General features: G+C 36.7%; 1 protein-coding gene across 9 annotated transcripts in view; it reads right to left on the reverse strand.

The window, feature by feature from the left end:
- The window catches only part of THSD7A (thrombospondin type 1 domain containing 7A), a 258,813-nt gene that overhangs the window by 19,023 nt on the left and 225,758 nt on the right, over window positions 1-14,032 (reverse strand). For all 9 annotated transcript variants that reach the window (XM_015853613.2, XM_015853618.2, XM_015853619.2 and 6 more), the window contains 6 exons: window positions 9,658-9,836; window positions 5,941-5,946; window positions 5,425-5,558; window positions 4,986-5,139; window positions 4,071-4,212; window positions 3,526-3,641 (listed from right to left, as the gene is read on the reverse strand). In XM_015853613.2, the coding sequence (XP_015709099.1) occupies window positions 3,526-3,641; window positions 4,071-4,212; window positions 4,986-5,139; window positions 5,425-5,558; window positions 5,941-5,946; window positions 9,658-9,836 (731 nt within the window). The remainder of the gene's footprint in view (window positions 1-3,525; window positions 3,642-4,070; window positions 4,213-4,985; window positions 5,140-5,424; window positions 5,559-5,940; window positions 5,947-9,657; window positions 9,837-14,032) is intronic.

Consider the following 14,032-nt stretch of genomic DNA (forward strand, 5'->3'; position numbering starts at 1 on the left):
CCGCGTTGCAACACCGGAGGCCCTGGGTTCGAATCCCCCCTGTGGCGCAAGTGGTAGAAGTGCCGCTCTGCTACACAGAGGCTCGAATCCCCAGGGGCTGGACTCGATGATCTCTAAGGTCCCTTCCAACCTGCATGAGACTATAATGACTACGATACTATGATGAGTGAATGGTGAGTACTTAAGTTAAGAATACTAGCATGGAGTCCTTTATTTTTGGCTTTACCTGGCAGGGAAGGCAGACCAACATGAACCATAAATCCTGTGATAACAAAAAATTCATTTATAGGTTTGTTTCATGTGACTGTTTAACCTCTGCAGGAGGTTAATCATGTAATCTGTCAGACAGACTATTTGCCAATAAAAACCAAAATGTTTTGCATTTGCTGTCTGATTCAGACAAAATTGTTGACCTTGCTGTACCACTGCTTACACATCCAAAATTGAACACGTAGTATTAACAGTATGATTGAGAAGAGGATCAGATCTTTTACACAAGGATATATCTCTACATTTTCAGCAAATCAAAAAAATAAGTAAAACTGTGTCACAGCAGCTGTTGTAAAGTGAGAACTCCAATTCATTGATGTCAATTGGCCAGTCATTTACAGTAAGTAGTTCTCTGTTGCTCTAGTTTGTTCTCTAGGCAATAAACTTTCATTTCTTCTGGAGCAGGAATGCTCCAGAGGTTTTCTGCAATGAGTTTCCAGGGTAAAAAGTAACCACTGATTTTAAAGGTTGCTTAAATTCTTTGGGTAACAAGAGGAATAATTTAAGGGCTTTATGGTATAAGAAATATATATTCTAAAAATCTAATGAAGTATACATATATATTATTGATGGGATATTCATGTGGATGGATATTTTCTGTGATGTTCTGGTATGAATTAATCAATATTTCTACCTCTAATAATAACAAAAAACAAACAAACAAACAAACAAACAAACAAAAAAACCCCACAAGGAACAATGGTTTTTTGTTTTGAGTGCTCTGAAACATTAAAATAATTTATTAATGCATTCCTGTATTAATTTCATATAAACTTGCTGGTGGGTAACCAGACTGAAATTTTTCCTGAGACATAAATTAATCAAGTATTAGATTGGATTATAATCCCAAAATCTACATGTAAAGGAGGAACTTGGCACAAAAGTAGGTACCAGCCTCAACTGAAAACTTCTCTTTGCTAAAGAACCTGTAGGTTCAGAAACCCAGGATCTTGGAGGCCTAAGGATGTCTGATTGGTATGGGACACAACTGATCAAGAGGGGCAAGAACATACTAGGCTGGAAACTGGCAGGGCTCATCACTAGGGCTTTAAACCAGAGCTTTTGTAGTAAGGGTATATATTGCTGAGAGGCAGAGAAGAGTGAGGGAATGCTTCACTTTAGGAAGCAGTGGGGGAAAACATCAGATTTGTCTCAGAGGTTTGTGGGGAGGCTCCTCAAGGGAGGCACTGTGTTCAAAAGCCCAGATGAAATGCCTTTATACCAACACACATAGCATGGGAAATAAGCAAGGAGAGTTAGAAATCATGATGTCCCCAGAAAACTTTGATCTTATTGACATCACAGAAACATGGTTGGCTGATTTGCATAAGTTGAATACTATCATTGAGGGCTACAAGCCCTTTATAAAGGATAGGCAAGGTAGGAGGGGTGGGTGAGTTGCCGCCTATTGTTAAGAAGTGAGTAGACTGTGAGGAGTTTCCTCTGAGGAACAGTCAGGCACAGATTGAGATCCTGTGGCTTAAAATTCGGGACAGGACTGGTCAACATCTTCACCATATACTACAGGCCACCTGAGCAGGAGGAGCCAGTTCCTGCATCATCTACAAGAAATTTCACATTCACAGGCTCTCATCCTGTTGAGGAACTTTAACCACCTAAATAACTTCTGGCAAGACAGCACAGAAAGCTGTAAGCAATCCAGAAAAATCCTGGAGTTCAGTGATGATAACCTTCTAGTTCAACATTGGACAGACCAACCAGAGGTGAAGAGTTTCTGGAGCTGGTGCTCACCAATGTGGAGTAGATTTGGTGAGAGTTTTGCGGTACTGGAACAAGTTGCCCAAAAAGGTTGTGGATGCCCCATCCCTGGAGGTGTCTAAGATCAGGTTGGATTGATATCTCTATGTTGTAAGATAAGCTGGCAGGGAAGAACAGGGAGCTTATTCTGAGACTCCAGGAGAAAAAGAGAATCTACCAGTGTGCCTTGCAACCCTGGGGCCCGGAGTTCGAATCCCCCCTGTGGCGCAAGTGGTAGAAGTGCCGCTCTGCTACACAGAGGCTCGAATCCTGGGGGTTGGACTCGATGATCTCTGAGGTCCCTTCCAACCCGCACGAGACTATGATACTATGATGATGGTACCTCCTGTGTAAGAAGGAATGAGCAACTTGGGGAGAGTACAAAGAATTGGTTAGGATATGCAGGGAGAAAATTGGAAAGGTAAAAGCTTGGTCTGAACTCAACTTCTCTGTTCAGGTAAGAGAAAACAAAAACATTTTCACAAATATATTAACAATATGAGGAGGCTAAGGAGAATCTCCACCCTTACTGGATGATCTTGAAAGTCTTTTCCAACCTTGGAAATTCTATGAAATCATACTCTAGAGTACATGACATCTCCCACTTCTGAGAAGATTCCTTTTTCTACAGCTATATCCTGAAAAGTACCAACTAGCTGCTTCTTCACCAGGAAGGTCCAAGAGAAAAGATGTTTGTATCAAAGATGCTGCAAAGGGCACTCTACCTCAGATCCCCATTGCAAGTGATTTTGTCTCTGATATCAGGATTAGGAAGGAATAGCAGCTGAAGAAAATTCAATTACTTCCCATCAAGAAACACAGATAAGATTTGTGTTGTTTTCTCATTTTACTTCAAATTGTTATCTCCATGTGACTGAAAACACTCAGACTGATGGAAAAATGCAAGAAAAAACAGTCCTGTAGAATTTGAATTTAATTCCAACATTTGCAATATGGCTCTTTCAAAATTTAAGTGTTCTTATCAGTTGACTAAACCTTTATACATGCTCCTATTTCATTAATACTTCCTTCATCCTGCTCATTTTTTCACACTAGTCTGGGTACATTTTGTGTTGCACAGCTGAGTACAAGAAGTTAACATTCAACCCAGCTGCTGAATGACACGTGAGAAATATTTTCCAACACACTGAGTAAATGATTGATACTGGCAGCTGTCCAAAGCCCCACACAGACATTATATCAAATTAGAATGATGATTAGTGTACTGATTAAGATTTATTGCCTTTATTCTACTTTATTAATTATTGTTTCTAAGTCATTTCCTTTAGGACATAATAATTAGCATACCTTCATGGAGGCACTTAAAAGGAAATTGTATAAAAATCACTGTTGATGGCACAGTTCATTTCAGAGGTACTTAACAATCCATGAATAGTGTTGTGAAACAGCTGGCAATGATGGGTTATACTCTGTAGACTGTAGTTGGTTCAGCATTAATTAGCACCACTAGAAAAGATCTTACAGGTACCCACTCACCTCTTCACAGTACTTCAGGTCAACTGATTTGCCATCACTGCGAACACAATCGAGCATCCGTGTCTTGATTCCATTACCACAGACAGCCTTCTCACTGAGCTGACATGTACTCCAGTCTGGAAATAAGGAATTCATTAGGGTAGCAGACATCTTAGATAAAACTCATAATGATCCTATCTCTCATTTAATTCTAATTTTGTTGACATAAAATAATCCCCATAGAAACTTTTACACGTGCAATTCTCATGGAGGGAAGACAGCTGCTACTTGCTTTTGAAAGCAGGCACAGCTCATATTCAATTCAATCTACATAGACTTTGAGGAAATAAAAAAAATGATAATTAAATTAATTTCCTGGTGTTAGAGCATGCGCACTGCATCCCAGCTGCAAAGTCTTCAATAATGTTTTGTACAAATCAAACAGACTGCAACAGTCCTCAGTATGAGACTCTGGATAAGAATGGAAAGCTGAAAAAACTGGCCTGCAAGGTGGTTGGAACTAAGTCATAGTCTGATGAGTCACTAGGTGATAAGACCACAAATACCTGTTACATTGTAGTCATAGTGGTAGCAGTTTTTGTTCAAAGTGCAGACTTCTGTCTCAGTGGCAGCAGGGCAAGACTTTCCTTCAATTGGTTGTCTTAGGGATTCAGATGACCTTTCACGGACACTGCTTCCATTGCACGGCTTGAAAGAGAAATTGGAAACATATTTGATATTTTGGCACCCTGATACCTTCCCATATTATAACAACCTTTCAAGTAACCTCTTGATTGAATGTAAATTTAAAATAACAGGCTCATGTTGTTGCCTATGAGAAATCATTTCCTTTTCACTTCAGAAGGAATTTTAATCTGCTGTTTAACTTTGGTACCAAGCAAGCTGAAATCACCTTTAACTGGATAACAACTTGGTATTTTCCCAATTAGTTCACATCTCAGTGTAGTGCTTTGAAATGATTCCATTCTCAAACTGAATATTTAGAGGCTTGTTTTGCAAATGCCCTACTGCAGTGTACCAGAGTCTGAATACTCAGAGGTTCTAAAACCTTTTTTTATGTTTGAATTGAAGTTTTTGGCACTTCCTTTGGAGATTCCTGGCAGGAAGGCGAAAAAAGATACAAAATTATCTTTCTGTGTTTAACTACAAACTTTTCTCTTTCCAGAATAGTAACATTTTCAGTACATTGGCTATCTTCTTCTGCTATAGAGAGGACCAAAGCTAGGCAAAAACCATTGAAGAAGTTATTTCACCACACAGAACCTACTCCATACTGAAGAATGTCCATTTGTGACATTTTTATTTATGAAGATTAACTTCTGGGGGCAGTTTCACGGAATGAAAAATACCTTAATTGCATCTAAGTGTGAATTATGACAGTAAATACAGTTATTTACATATGTATTCAGTGCTCATTTCAGCATCTTAACACAATAATTCATATACAATACACTTCTTACCAATGAACATCGAGACCATGATCCCCATTCAGACATAACACAGTCTTCAGGACATGGCAGTGTACATTTTCTAGCACCAAGCGGCATCTCTTCAGGATCACACAGGTAGTCCTCTACAGTGTCAGAAGGACCATCCACAGTGTTCAGCATGCATCTGGAAAAAAGAACTGCACATAAACTGCATTTGCCATGGATTTTGTGCATGACTGCATCACACAGTATTTTAAAGCATTGTAACATTTTGTCAGGATACAAAAAATGAAGTGATTGAGGTAAAAGAATACTGATCTGTGAAAACTCAAGTAAAGCCAAAGAGACAAAAAGAATATTTGTTTATACAGATGACAGCCGTATTACAAAATGCACAGAAGTTAAATGTTCCTTGTTAGTGATGTGCCAAGAGGTACTTTAGATTGAAAGAGAAACAATATTGTTTTACCTGACTTTCCTTGTTTGAACACCTTCTCCACAGTTCTCTTTCAAGTCCACATTGGTCACCTTGCAGACACTCCAGGGCTCAGTAACCCATATGTATTGGCTGCAGTCACTGTGGCATGGGACTACCTCATATACCTGGAATCCACACTGAGTGTCAGTTTTGTTGCATACAATCAAGATAAATATGCAACAGAGATCATGCTGACATATAAGCAAAAAAAAGTTTATGATCTATCTGATAAGAATAACAAATGTAATTAATTTGACATGTATAGAACTTGCTGGTTGTAATAATGATATTGATAAAATACTTGATGGAAATCTACAAGAATACTGGCATTAGTATTTTTTATGGATTTGACAACAGACTTTGAATAGCATCTTGAATAGTAATTTATATATAAATTTTATGTTTGTTTTCTTTTAGGAAAAAAAAAATAAAGGCAGACAATATATGTACTGAAGCAGTATCAGGAAGCCCTCGTTAAGGTTATTTCACTGTTTTAGAATCTCTTACCTGAGCCTGAAGAAAGTATTTTCATGAACCCAAGAGAAAAAAACAGAGAGAAAAAGAATGATTAGAGTTAAACTTAGGTACATAAAAAGCATTTATTTTGTTTTCCTTACAAACAATACTCTGTGACTTCTGATAAGCAAATCACATCATTTTTTTTCCTCTTGGATTTTACTTATTTTTGAGGCATTTTGAAGATATTTTCTTTAGAAGAAAATAGAATTTTATAAAACATAACTACTAGCAATTATGTCACAGATTAAAGATCTTTGCTTCAAAATTGGCTTATATCAGCCACATGTCATCCTGGGTGTCAGGTGAGCACAACAAGAATTTCTAGAGAATCCAAAACTTTGTTTTAAATAAGACAACATTCAATTCAGGAACACTATTTTGATGGAAAAACAGAACTGTTGGTTTATGAACCTACAATCACAAACAAAATCCACAGAAAAATGAATGTGCAGAGAATCAGAGATATCACTATGCAGTTTAACAGCCTAAATACAAGAAAACCACAGTAGTCAGTGCATCTGTGCCTTCTGTGAACTATGCAGGCACTAAGTCAGGTGTGAAGATCAGTGGTATAGATGCACCTGGACATAAAGCTGTTGACCATGACCTTATGGCTGTGGTAATCCAACTGTCATGGTTTTATGACTTTTGGTTACTGGTATTCCACATCATAACATCATGTCGTGCACTGTTTCTCCTCAGATCATTGCTGATGTTTTAAATTATTTTTCGATCCCCTGATTCCTTTTTCTGGAGGTGCAGATTTTGTAAAATCCCTCCACCCCACTAGTCATGGAACTGGGTAGAACCAGCCTGTAAAACACTGACACCAACAAACTCTTCATCCACCGAACAGTCCATCCTTAAAATCCATATATTTCCAAGTTAGACATAAGGATGTGAGACAGCCTCAAAGGCCTTACACAAGTCCAGGAAAATGGCATTTATTGTCATTCTTTTGTCAGCAATACCATCACTCCATCATAGAAAGCCACCAGAAGGTCAGGCATGACCTTCCTTTGGTGAAGCCGCACTCGGCTCTCATCCCACATGCACCTTAGGATAGCTCCCAGGAAGATTTATTTCAGGATCCTCCCAGGCACAGACATGAGGCTCACATGCCTTTAGTTCCCTTGGTCTTCATTTCCCTCTTTCTTAAAAATGGGACTGATGTTTCCCTTTTTCCATTCACCTGGGTCTTCACCTGACAGCTGAAACATGATGGACAACAGCTTGGCAACTACATCAGCCAGCTTCTTCAGGACCCTGGGATGCATGTCTTTTGGCCCCATAGACTTACAGACATTTAGTCTCATCAGATGATCTTAAATTTGCTCTTCTCATAAAGTGCCTGAGAGGAGGCACTTTATTTGTTTTGTTCAGGATTTCCAACATGAAAACAGTGAAGCCTTAATTCATGAGAATGTCTGCATATATCTGGTTCTGCTTGGCATAAGAAAAAATATATAAAACTTGTATATTCATGTATGTGTTTAGTGATATTCACCCAACCCTACCTGCACTTCTGTAACTATGACTGCATGTCACAACAACCATTTAGTGTAAGGAATGCATACCCATCCACTGGATGACTGAGAAAATAATACCTGGAGGCAAGAATGGGAGCGATGCCCTTATACTTTTGTTTCCTCTAGCAATCTCAGATTAGCATTTTCACTCGAAATCCTCCGAAGGCCAATGATGCAATCTTACAATAATCCTGACTTTATATTGCCATGTCATATTACTATGACATTTAACCTCACAGAATGCAGAGTAAACTGCATTCAGCTGGAGCATGGTTTGGGAGCCACTCCAGCATGCATGACCCAGGAGTACATGGAAGAAAGCAGGCTAAATGAGACATCTTCCAATCACTGTGTTCAGTCCCCACCAAAAGAGTCATGCATTCGTTAGCCCTGATTGATGTTGAGTAACCAGCTCTTAAAACATAACAACATCTTAAGCACTTCATTTCCACACTTCACTAGTCTTACCATTAGAAAATTTCCCCAAGGCTTAACCCAAAACTGATTGCAGCATTCTAAGCCTACTGCTTTTTATCCTATTCATGATGGTCATGGAAGACAGACTATTTCCTCCTCCTTTAATAGAGCCTTTCACGTTCATGCAAGCAGACTGCCAGCATGATCCCTACCATCTTCTTGTCCATGAGCTAGACTATCTATTGCAAGCTTTCCTCAGATATCATATTTCTCATCCCTCTACCTACAGTATAATCTCTCTCTACATCATATCTAAGGCCTCCAAAGACCCAATCTAACATTGTGTATGTATGTACACATACATATTGTGTATGTATGCATATAATGATATTTTATATATTTGTATATACATATAATATCAATTATATGAAATAAATATTCTGAAGTTTCAGCTGTTTTCCAGACAAATGAATATTGGACTGTATTTAGATTAATTAACTAACCTGTTGCTCCTTGGTAATTAGAATGTAGGCACATTCCTTGAATATTTCTGAGATGTCCAGACAATGAATGTATTTTAAATTGAAAGACATATCCTCTGAACTCTTTGACATTACTATACTATGTGTGTAACTCTCTCATGAAGTAATGTGTGTGTGTATGTGTGTGTATATATATATGTATATATATTTACTGTAATTATATTATGAATCTAAGATTATTTGAAAAATGCCACATTGCAACAAATAAAAACACCAGTAGAGGGCAATAGTGTTGCACATTTGAGGACATCAGACCTCTAACAAAATCAAAATGAGTCTGTTATGTTCTGTATGAGTATTATAGAAAGAGAAATATTTTTGTATAGACTATATGTTTTTTCCTGTTGAAACATATTCTTCCTAATCTAAATGATTTTTATGGGCTAAAATTCAGCAACACACATTCTAGTTTTTGTTTTGCTAGACTGGATCACAATCTTAGTTCATTAGTTGAATAGATATTTTATAAATTAAAACTAATTACATTCCCTATAGTAGAAAATTAGATCAACAAGCCATTTCACTCTGTGCTAGCAAAATGCTGATATGATAACTACATGCATTTTATTCAAATGTATATTGACATCATATTTTTTCCTATTTCTAGATATTTATAGGAAAGATCATGTGGTCATTCAACATGCCTATGCAAAGTAAATTAAATTCAACAACAATATTAATATAAATTGACTTCAAAAATTGCAAGTTAATTTAAAAGCTTTTTTTTTTTTTTTTTTCCTTTATAAAACTCTTCAAGCAAACAGGAAGAACATGGACATCAGGGGTTTGATTTAGATTAGTGCTAAATTTATTCCCACAGACTACACATTCATTTCTCATCAAAGCACTCCCAGTATGCTCTAGGATCATGTGTCCTAGCTTAGTATCATTTGAACAGGAACCAGTTTGGGCAGCCAGATTATTATCTTCAGACACAAGATCTTCAGCATCTACATTAAATAATACTTTATTGACTCTACTCTATAGTTCAGATTAAGTACTAAACTCCTGCAGATGATTGAACAATGAAGGCAGGTCCTGCACCAGCTGAGGAAATTTAAGCAATCTCAATCTACATGCATCTGCCCCATATTTGTGTAGCTTTTTAAAATTAAAAAACAAACAATCAAAAACCCCCAAACAACAATAATACAGCTAAAAGGGTTTTCTGAGGTATGGAAAAACTACATCAATAATGTATATGTAAATAAAATTACCTGATTGACATGATCTAGCTTGGGACAGGGTCTTCCACCATTGTAGGGTTTTTCACGGAGCCATTTTGACCGAACTTTTACCCCACTTCCACAGGATTTACTACAGCGAGACCAATTGGACCACTCACTGAGCTTGCAGTCAGAGGGACATGGAATAATACAGGCTTCCTCAATATAACCTGTGTGAATGGAAAAGAAAGTGAAATCTCTTCAGCATGTCATCCTGCCATGTCTCCCTGAAGCCCTAGTCTAATTCATTTAGATTGTCCAAAGTTTGACTTGACAGGACTGTGTGAATAGAGAGATTTCTTCATCATTAGGGCTAAATTAAATTCTGCTGAAAATTGACACGTATTTTCTGGAGACTGTGATAGAGTAATAGCTGAGCATCCTCACTGCTATCCGATTATGATTCACATCCATCAGATTTCAGTATTCAAAATTTCTGACAGCAACAGCATAATTGACTCTAACCCATCCCTTGTTTTATCATTCTTATACCATGAAACAATTCATTTTTTAATAAAAGTAGTTTTAATTAAAAGCCTCTTCCATAAATGTAAAAAGTAAGCTGCAGTTATTAAATATATATATCTATCAAACTGAATGAAAAAATTCATCTCTTGTCAGCACAGAGCAAGGGAACTTAACACCTTGTGACCTTTCTAAGGCTAGAAAGAGAGAGTGGTCTGCCACATTAATGATCTGTCGATTAACAACCATCTGCCCCCACTAACACACTGAATAATTGCTCTGAATGGAAAAGCAGATGTTGGGTTTGGATAAGTCATCAGCCCTGAGAGGCTGGAAAGGGGAAGAACATGGTCTGTGGGGAGTAACATGAAGCCTCAATTCACCAAGTAAGTGAAAATGTCTTTTTTTAAAAGCAACATATGCCACAGCTCTATGAAGTGTGTCATTTATGCCAATATTTACAGCAGAAGATACAAAACCTTAGCAAAATAGTTGGCCTTTGCAGTATTTATACTACAACAATATTCTAAACTTTAATGAACTATCCCCTTCCCTTCCCTGTATCATATCTTGAACACATTTGCTGTTGGAAAACATTGACTTTAATAATTAAATAATCCTTAGTGTATATAAAAGGGAATTAAAATATTTAATAAACAGATAGAAAATTAATACTCACATGGATAAGGCGATTCTCGAATGACTCACATGGTTACATCTATTTCTCACATAACACAATTTTTAACAATTTTAAAAAATCACTCCCATTTTCATCTGAGCTGATCTTAGTAACTTTGTTTTAACTTGTACTTCTAAGTAAAGCTATCGCTTCTCTTCTGAAGCAGCCAACGCCGAACACTCACTTGTAATGTACAAAAATCAAAACTCTTAAGAGATTTGATTTCTATATACATATTTGTGTCAAATACAAAAAACACATGTGGCTTTTTTTTTAAACATACCTCAATCATTGGCCTCAAGTTACACCAGGGTAAGTTTAGGTTGGATGTTAGGAAACTCTTCTTTACAGAAAGGGTAGTCAAGTACTGGAATAGGCTCCCCAGGGAGGTGGTTGAATTGCTATCCCTGGATGTGTTTAAGAACCATTTGGTTGTGGTGCTCAGGGATATGATTTAGCAGAGGGTTGTTAGAGTGAGGGTACTATGGTTATGCTGTGGTTGGACTTGACGATCTTCAAGGTCTTTTCAAACCGGGGTAATTCTATGATTCTATACTGTAAAAGTCAAAATATTTTATAGCCAAATTCAGATGATGGTTTTAGTCGAGCTAGTTCTCCTCCATTTGGAACTTCTAGATATTTAAACAGTTTAAATATACACAGCCTGTCCTGAATATGAGCACTGCAGAACTACTATTCATTAAATGTATCTTCCTTAATTTGGCTAGAATGCCATTATCTTGAACTACAAGCACGCTCATTAAGTATCTCTTGCCATTCATTCAGTGATATTGTATGAAATATTGTATGAAAGGTACACAGTGATATTGTATGAAAGATGTTAGACAAAATATGTTTTTGAAGATCACATCACTGCAAACCAGAGGTGGTGACACAGTTTGTCTTGCAGCAGTAGATACAAAACTGATTACATTTCACCTTAACTTATATCTCTGAATTAGTCTTGGAAATCAGAGGTATTTGACTGCAAAGTCCTACTTTACAATGAACTTTTACATCATAAATATTGAGCTCTGTAACTTCATCAGAAGTTAGCATTCAAAACGCTTTCTTAGGTGCTATACAAAACCATTTATGCATACCATTAAAAAATCACTGAATGAAAATTCACAGCAGAAACATAGTCAAAAGAAGCAAATAAAAGAAAAAAAAGAAAAAAAAAAAAGAAAAAAAAAAAGAAAAAAAAAAGTAAAGTGATATTTATTATCTAATGGAACTACCTGAAAATCGAAAATCTAAGACTATTTATAAATTTGCTAGAGATTCTAATATGTTGTATTTAGTTTCAAAATAACTTCTTAAATTTTTGTACTGGAGAAACCTACAATAGCACAGTTATACTATTTAGCACTCATTAAACCTCTGCATCTGCATTTATTGCATGGAAGAAACAAATTCAAAGAGCTTTAAATATACTGTATGAAGTCTGTTCCAAAAGCAATGTCTCCTATTTTATTATGTTGGTGATACGGTAGTAGAGGTTGAACCTTCCAACCCATATTCCATTACACTTTGTTGCTGTGTGACAGATGGCAGCAGAGGGGCAATCTGACAGAATGACATTTGACAATGGTTTGGTTTTTCACTGTGGAGCCAGGAATTGTACATGATTATCCTTTTGCTTCCCTTCCGACCAGGATTATACTATAGTTCTATGTCCCTTTAGAGAAGGGAAAGACTAAGGGAGAATAATGGAAAGAGTAAATAAAGACAAGTAGATGGAAGGGGAAAGTAAATAACTGAGAAAATAGTAAAGAAAATTGTGAAGAAAAATACTACACAGGGAGAGAAAACAAAGAAAAAAGAGAAAAGATATAAACTAAACATTCTGCCCAAAGCAATACCTTGGCAATGCACAGACAGAATGAAATTCACTCAAGATTCTATTCAGGTATCAAAGCAGAACAGAATTAAGAATGTTCCCACAAATAATAAAAGAGGACCAAAGGAAGATAAAATAATAATAATGAAAACCACTCTGATTTGGCATCTGATTTTTATTCTCTAGGTAATTAATGTGTGGAATGAAAATGAAAAGACCCTTGTTATATCTGACATTAAAAAGTTTTTGGCATACTCATTCTTTGGTGCTTTTTCTTCCTCTCAGGCACTTCACTATTCCAATTTAACAATCTATTTAGCATTTAGCTACGCCCCAGGACTCCCCTGGAACCAGGCAGAAGCAGATTCAAATTGCTTGTAGATATTTCTTCAGTCAAGAAAGATGTCTGAATATTAAAAGTTACATGCTGCAAATGACATACTGTGCTCCATTTACTACTCTTCTAATGCCTCTTTTCAGAAAATGTTTCTCTGAAGAATGTCATCACCTCAGATGCCTTCTGTACACTCAATGTCAACATATCTTAAGATTTTAGGATTAATAAAGATAATCATTTCTAGAAGTTCATAGCAATTACCAGAAAATCAAAGAAAATCGATGTTCAGGAAGTTTGAAAAATGCACACTCTTGGTTGGTTGCTTGGTTGGTTTGTTTTCCTTTAGGGTAGGGCTGATTTTATTATATTTCTGGTACTTGTAAACCTTGACCCTTCCATAAATATTTTTATGAGGAGAGAGTATACTCTGATATAGGAGAATAATAATAATAATAATAATAATAATAAATAAAAGACATGCAAATGAGACTAGTGTTGCAGTACATGCAGTACATAGCTCCTAATGTGGAAAGGACATAAATGGGGACTTTTTTTCAGTTTTCAGTCTTGTTCCTACTGATTTAATCATACTTGAGAGGGTATAACTTGTATTAGATACTGTAAAAGCAAATTAAAGAAACAGTTTGCTAAAGCCTGAGGGCAGAGGGATGTCTATACAATGGAATATCACAAAATTATATCACACATTCAGGTTGTGTAATACAATTACAGCAAACTGAGATTTAAAGAACAAGCAAAAACAGGATAGATGCAGAGAGAAGGAAAAGGAATAAGAGCATGGAAGTGGCTGTGAAGAAAAACAGAAGAAAATAAGAAAGAACACGAGAGACAGCGAAATAGCAGACCAACACAGCTAAGGCTAAAGATATATTCATCGGACATCTGCAGATCATGTTCTGCCTGCTGTCTCCTCCTGACTCAAATCTTTCACTGCACACTTCCTGCAGTTCTTCCTATTCTCTGTAATATATGAAGACTGAAAAGATGAAATCTGGGGATACTGTGGTACAGCGACATCTCT

Source organism: Coturnix japonica, chromosome 2 (genome assembly GCF_001577835.2).
Source record: "Coturnix japonica isolate 7356 chromosome 2, Coturnix japonica 2.1, whole genome shotgun sequence".
Taxonomy (NCBI): Eukaryota; Metazoa; Chordata; class Aves; order Galliformes; family Phasianidae; genus Coturnix; species Coturnix japonica.